The sequence below is a fragment of the Crocuta crocuta genome, unplaced genomic scaffold, assembly GCF_008692635.1.
Source record: "Crocuta crocuta isolate KB4526 unplaced genomic scaffold, BGI_CrCroc_1.0 scaffold301, whole genome shotgun sequence".
Taxonomy (NCBI): Eukaryota; Metazoa; Chordata; class Mammalia; order Carnivora; family Hyaenidae; genus Crocuta; species Crocuta crocuta.
Genome location: NW_027527544.1, coordinates 1,686,241 through 1,693,790, shown reverse-complemented (window position 1 = coordinate 1,693,790; position 7,550 = coordinate 1,686,241). Strand labels below are relative to the sequence as shown.

The window sequence follows — 7,550 nt, the reverse complement described above, 5'->3', positions numbered from 1 at the left end:
GGCACTATTAAAAGTTTGAAAAGATTTCATCCTTATTAGGAATTCCCTTCCATTTGCTCCAACCAAGATTCTTTTACCATTAATTGACTGAAAATAATTGACTGGACAATTATTAGGGATGAATTTTTTCAAAAGATTAAAGAATTGCAGAGTTGATTTCAAACTCCTACTTCAGTGATCTCTGTCATATTTGCCACCCAGAGATAAATGACACTCTCACTTCCATTGTGAAGTCATAATGAAACTGTGGCAGAAATGAGGCAAGATACCAAAACCATCACCGAAGCGTCCCTAGGTGTCTTATTTCCAATCAAGTCCAAGGTTATATTGAAAACAATTCTTAATGTAAATAGTTGATGGTAGGGCCACCCCTACCAGATACTGGCCCTCTGTGTGACTTAAAATAAAACACCTGTTCAGGCTTATGAAGTGTTAAAAAGTGTCCCCCTCTGAGTGAACAACTTATCAAAAAGTCACTCCTTCCTCCTGGCTGTTGGGCCTGTAAGGAAGCACACAACTCAGTAATTGTGCAAACCAGGTTTCAGCCCTGCTCACACCTTTCACCTGATACCTTTGCACAGAGTGTAACTTTCACATCAGTATATGGCATTCCTAGTTGTAGGGGTCTGACCATTGTGACTGAAGCGGTTTTCTGTTCTTTGATGTGACCTTTTATTTTTGTCAGAAGACATCAAAATTCCTGAGTGCTGTCTCAACCATCTCCATAATCTAGGCGTTGATGAGAGCTTCCAAAACCGGCCCAAAGTAAGAATATATTCTGGACACCTTCTCTGTATGTATTCTTCCTTCGTTTTTGTCACCTGAGGAGACTTGCCTGGAAACTTTGGCACTGGAGCCCTTGCCATTTTAACTGAGGTTCTAGGGTCACTTGCTTGTGTCGGAGGTCTAACATGGCACACGTGGCATTAGCGTGCTAATCTAGGCCCATCTGCCTGGTGATTGGACAATAGTCAAATCATTCATGCACAATCCATTAGAAATATCTGATACTGAATTACTTTTCTAAAGTTCCTGTAAACTTCAGGGGCACCTGGGTGGCTCAGCTAGTTAAGCGTCTGACTTCAGCTCAGGTCATGATCTCACAGCTTGCAGAATCGAGCCCCACATCGGGCTCTGTGCTGACAGCTCAGAGCCTGGAGCCTGCTTCAGATTCTGAGTCTCCCTGTCTCTCTCTCTGCCCCTCTCTCACTTAACACTCTGATAAACAAACAAACAAACAAAATTTTTTAAAAATGTCCCTAGAAAATTCTCATTGGGAAAAAAAAAAACCTGTTGATTCTTCCTGACACTAAAATCACTGCTGTGTAATTACTTCTTGTTTTACTTCCAATGTTGCAGTGAAGAAAGCCCGGAAAAAGGAACTCTTTGACTAGTTGTATTGGGTGGATAGGATCTATTATGTACAGCAGAGACCCAATAATCATTGCTGGAGTTTTTGTTACCCTTTGTTGACACGGTAGTCACATAGGAAAGGTGAAGAGGGAGGAAAGCATAAAAAGAAACAGGCGGTAAAAAAAAAATGGCTTTGGAAAAATTAAGGCTAAATCAACCTTCCTTGTTTTCATTATTCCTAATATTATAAANAAATTCCTATAGGTTTGGGTTGAGAAAGATGTTAAATTGTGTGTCCACACACAAAAAAAGAGTGCTTTGGGGCTCTTTGAGGTAAAGTGACTATATTCTGACAAGAAAATGATTAGAAGTTCTGATTGAGGGAAGATTATACCTTCTGTGTGGTTCAGAGAGTAGCACTAAAGAGAAGAGAGGCCATGACTATGGGCAACCATTTAGAGAGAGGAAGTATACTTAGGATTATGGCCTTTGTATGTAGGCAGTTTGAGCGAGAGCCTCCACAATCCACAGGGCACCTTCTGCTTAAATCGTTCCTATACTCTCTGCTGAAAGAGGATAGTCTATTAAACTCTGCCCTTTCTTTCTCAAGTGTTCCCAAGAAATTACCATAGACAAGAAAGTCAACTTTGACATTTATTAGAAACTTTGATTCTTCTCTTGTAACATTACCATGATTTTCTCCCCCTAAAAAATGTTTTATTGCATCTTCATTGCAAGTCTAATTTGTAATTCATCTCTTACTCATTTAAGTCCTAGCTCTCTGCTGAAGAGTATCTGTCAAAACAGCGTGGAGACATTCTTCTAATAGTAGAGGTGGAATATAAAGATAGTTACTTTTTTTTTGTCTTCTGCAAAATACCTTATTTTCTTATGGTTCCATTTACATTAACATTGTAATGAAAATTTATCAATTAGTATCATAATAATTGGACAATACAAATTTTCTTTACCCACAAAAGCATGTAGCTCTAATTACATTATACTAATCTAGTAATGCAAATTTTTATTATCTTGAACAGAAGTTGGGGAGAAAAGAATGGACTAGGATGTGGCAAGCAGTGGGTTTATAGACATATCCAGTGTATAGTGTGAGCAGATGCATGATAAGCAGACACATGAAAAAAATTAAATCGCTCCTGCTGGATAATTTGAACCTACAAAATGCCACTCTCTAATGGATCTTATATTCCTAGCTAGGTTTCCATGGTTTTACCACTTCTTCACAAAGGCTTCTTTAGCCTTTTGACATTAAGTATTTGTTACAGAGAAGAGATGTGTTCTCTTGAGAAATCTTCCTTCCCACAAATGCCTGGAAAAAACCCCCAGAGTTTGGGCCCTGTTATAGCTGTTTTCTGAGAATTTCATCATTTGCCTCCATAAGTGACTGTCTGTCTGCTTCATTTGCCTGAAAACTGTACTACATCAGCAAGATTGATCATTTGGCTTCCTTGTTGGTCCTGAGGGATATGAACACAGCTCACAGATCTACCAGCGGCTGACTGCCTGGTAAATGTTTACTTATAAATTAGCGTGGGTGATAATTTATTAAGGTAATAAGCATAGATTACATTTAATGGCTTAGACATTATGCATTATGAACATAGTATTTTATATTGAGTTGAAGGAAATGTATATGACTATTAATATGATACCCAAATGTAACTCAGACATTGTGAATTAGAGAGTTTAAACCAAGTCAAGCCATGTATTATAGTGCATTGGCCCTTAAATGAAGGCCTTCAGGAAGGTTTCACATGACAAAGCAATATCGTATCATTTACCTATACTATGTGTCAGGATTTGTTTATTTCTTAGATTCTCTTCTTCTTCCTCCATATAAACTGACTCATTCATTTACTGAAGAACATTGCTTCTCTCTTGACAAACGTCACCACATCAAAACTTTGGTTTCTGGAGCTGAGGTGAATAATCTGTCAGCAGAGACACCATGACAGCCTGGGATGACACAACAAAGGAAGAGAAAGAAATGGGCAAACATTAGCAAGAGTCTGTTTAGGGACCTAGGGAAGATGAACTGGATTGCAGCTTTGAAGCCCTGTGGTTAAAATGTGTTTTCCCAAGGAAATGATAAAGGGACAGTTCTGAACGAATATTCATTTTTATTGGGATAGAGGAAGGTCAGGAGGGATCAGGCGGACCCAAATATATGCACAAACACCATGCTTACTTAGGCCTCATTCCAGGAATAGTGGGTAAGAGAGTTGAAATGAGATACCGCGGTGGTAGCCATGATTAGATTTTCCAGTCATAAGCGAAGCCTAGATATTGACTGGGTTTAGAGCAATATAATCCCTCTTGTCCTAGTGTTTACACTGTGGCTTGGTCACTTGTAACCTAGAGAAGTTTAGAATCAAGCAGATGTAGAGTATAAAAGTAAATCATTTAGGCTAATGAATAATGGCTCTCTGAATCTGAGTCCTCATAAAGGAATATTTATAACCAAGAGGATAGCTTCCCTTGAAGCTGTCACCCACAAATGGCAATTTTTACTTATACTTTCTCTAACTTTCATAACAATGACCATAGTAACAGTATCAGAAACAACCATGACAAATGCTTATCAAGTGCTTACTATGTACCAGACTAAGTGCCTTATCATGTGTTAGTCAGTTAAGAAATATTTGCCAGGCACTGTGCTCGGTGTTGCTAGGTGAGTTAGAAATATCAATGCATTATCATTTAATGCCACAACCTTGTAAGGTAGCTTCTGTTATTATCATTTGTAGATGGGAAAATCAATCCTGGAAACAACAGGTAGTACACAACTGGGTTGGGACCCAGGTTTCTCTGACTCCACTCTTAGGAGGTAGTTTTACTGCCTTACAGGTACTTATTATCATGTACTTACTATGTGTCCATAACCTATACCAGAAGTGCAAGCAAAGGTATTCATTGAGCAGTTACCGCGTGGTGGGCCCTGTACTGAGTGCTTTATGTCAGCATCATACGATTTAATATCTTTCCCTACTGCATGAGGTGGTTAGAGATACAAAATACAAATGAGGAAAGTGTTGGTTTTTCCTGAGTGATGGCAATAGGGGATGGATCTGCACCTGCCTATTGCTAAGACCTTGACCACTATGGTCACATGACTCTTACCTCATTTTAACCCTTGCAAACTTATGAAATTGATTCTGTTTTTATCTCCATTTTCACATGAATACATTGGACTTAAAGAAGTTATGGTACTTGTCCAAGATCACACAGAAAACCAGAATTTTAACTTGATTTCCAAAGTCCGTGTTCTAGAAGCAATACCCCGTATTGTCTTTAGTCTACAAAAGTGTGTTGAACACATATTTAGGCTGTCAGGCACCATTCTAGGTACAAGGAAGAATAATATAGACAAGAAAAAATGCTCTTATGAAGAAGTTTCATTACGGGACAGGTAACAAACAAATAAGAAAATATTAAGTAGTGATAAATACCGTTAGAAAATAAAATAAAGAATGGGATAAAAGAGGCTGGAGAACCTCTTACCAGTGGGTGACCAGGGAAGGCCTTATAAAAGGAGTGACATTTGGGATCTGGATGACAAGAAGAAACTAGGAAGGCCAAACTCTGGGATAAAACATCTTCCAGATCAAATATCTTAAGCTTTTCTATGGCTTTCTAGGATCAGGTCTCAGGTTGTGTTTTATTGTTAATAGTGACTGCATATGTCCAATTTCTTTTTAAATGTAAAATCTTAGAAAGTCAACATCGAGTAGAGTTGCCAGATTTAGTTCAATAAATAAATGAATAAATAACCATTCAATTGGCATTTCAGAAAACAGCATTTTTTTAAAACCATAAGCATGTGCCATATATTGCACGGGACATACCCATACTAAAAAGTTATTTGTTGTTTATCTAAAATTCCAATTTAACTGGGTGCCGTGTATTTGATCTGGCACCCTGAACGTGGAGAGAAATAAAGGACTAACACACTGTGAACTACATTTGCAAGGGTGTTGTCTGTCTAAGGACTGCCCTGATGGCAGTGCTTTGAAGCATCAACTCTGTTGCCTGGTCCCTTTAGCTCCACAGTAAAAACTGTAGGCAGAGGAAGACAGCTACCTGACTTTTTATGAGTCCTACAGCCTTACTGATTATTGAAAAATACAACAGCTTCATGAGGAGGAGAAGGTGCACTTAAAAAACAAAACAAAACAAAAGGATTCAAAGGCCTTTGCACTATGGAGAGAACAATGTGATTACTAGAGTGTTCTGAACAGCATGGCTGCAAATCACCCAGCATGGGGGCCTTGAAAAGCTCCTCTAAGTAAGGACTGAAAGAGTATGCATTTGCTTTAAAAATGCCCTGTGCTTCTGGAACAAGCCTGCCATTCTANATCAGTCATCATGGACATGTTAGAACTTGAGGCTAGATTGTATTTTTCCTCTCTTCTCCATCCGGATTTTAAATGAAATTGTGTGTAGAAGTCATTCTCTAGACAGTAGTCCTGTCCAGCAGAATGTTCTATATCTGTGCTGTCAAATACAGACAGTGTAGCCACCGGCCCTGTGTGCCTATTGAGCACTTAAAATGTGATTATTATGTCTGAGAAATTGCCTCTTTCATTGTATTATAGTTTATTTTTATTTTATATATTTTTATTATTATTTGTTTTAAGTTTATTTATTTTGAGAGAGACAAAGAGAGCACAGGTGGGTGAGGGCCAGAGAGTATAAGAGAGAGAGAATCTCAAGCAGGTTCTATGAGGTCAGCATGCAGAGCCTGATGCAGAGCTTGAACTCTGCTTGAAGAAAACCATGAGCTCATAACCTGAGCGGAAATCAAGAGTTGGGTGCTTAACAGACTGAGCCATCCATGCACCTCTATTATATATATTCTAGAGAGAAAGAGAGAGAGAGAGAGAGAGAGAGAGAGAATCTTATGCAGGCTCCATGCATAGAGCCCAACATGGGGCTCAATCCCACAACCCTGGGATCATGACCTAAGCTAAAATTAAGAGTCTGGTGCTCAACTGACTGAACCACCCAGGTACCCTCATTGCATTATATTGTAATTAGTTTACATTTAAATTGACATAGCCACCTGTGCCTAGTGGCTACTGCTTTGGATAGGGAAGTTCTAGAGGAAAACAAGTATTTTGCATTTANGTTGAGCCTAAACAACATTGTAAATGAGCTATCTAAGAATAATTTCTTTGCATGTAAAAGAGGAGTTTAGACTAGACAATCTCTAGGATCTCCTCTCTCTTGAAAATGGCATACTCCTATGAACCGTACAGGCTGAGTGGGGGCTGCCCACTATTCATTTTTTAAAATGTTTAAATGTTTATTTTATTTTTGATACAGAGAGAGAGAGCTTGAGTGAGGAGGGGCAGAGAGAGAGGGAATCACAGAATCTGAAGCAGGCTCCAGGCTCCGAGCTGACAGCACAGACCCCAACGCAGGGCTCAAACCCACAGACAGCGAGATCATGCCCCGAGCCGAAGTCGGCCGCCCAACCAACTGAGCCACCCAGGCGCCCCCCACTATTCATTTTTTAAACAATCTCCAATGCTCAGTGGAAGGACTGGCACACACAGTAGATACCCAGTATATGATTGCCAAAATGAGCTTCACTCAGTGGGGCCTCCAGTCATCTAGCTCAGGCGCATGAAGAGTGTAGTATGTGTATCACTACCTCTCCATCAGAATCCGTGTCAGGTTTCACTAGTCAATTATGCCACTTTCTCTCTGAGACCACAGGCAGGCTTAGAACCTTCTGAACATAGGACTCCAAATAGCCGGTTGGTGAGATTAAGGACCTAAGATTAAAAACCACTTGCCATCTATACAGCTTGACTTATTTATCTCATATGTGAGGAGACCAGGACCTAGAGAGGTAATACTTATCCAAGCTGGCACAGCTGACTAGTATGAAAGACTATGTAAAGTATATAAAGTATGCGGTATATAAAGAATGCAGCCAGGGTGCAAGGCTCCTCACTCCCAGGTGAGTACTCTTTCTATTTTAGATGCTCTGCATTCATTTTAACATGGCTATGCCTCTTGTTTGCTGTAAAATATACTTTCCCCTAATGATGATGGGCACTTCATAAGGGTGGGCTATGGCGAGAGGGTGGTAGCGCTTAGATGGATGGAAAATAGGTGGGCATAAGATTTCACTGTGTGTGTGTGTGTGTGTGTGTGTGTGTGTGTGT

The 7,550-nt window shown here is 39.6% G+C and overlaps 1 protein-coding gene across 1 annotated transcript in view; it reads right to left on the bottom strand.

The window, feature by feature from the left end:
- Window positions 1-1,994: 1,994 nt before the first annotated feature.
- Window positions 1,995-7,550, bottom strand: part of OTC (ornithine transcarbamylase) — a 61,289-nt gene continuing 55,733 nt past the window's right edge. Inside the window, exon 10 of the mRNA XM_077765268.1 lies at window positions 1,995-3,330. Coding sequence (XP_077621394.1) covers window positions 3,271-3,330 — 60 coding nt within the window. The 3' untranslated portion in view covers window positions 1,995-3,270. The remainder of the gene's footprint in view (window positions 3,331-7,550) is intronic.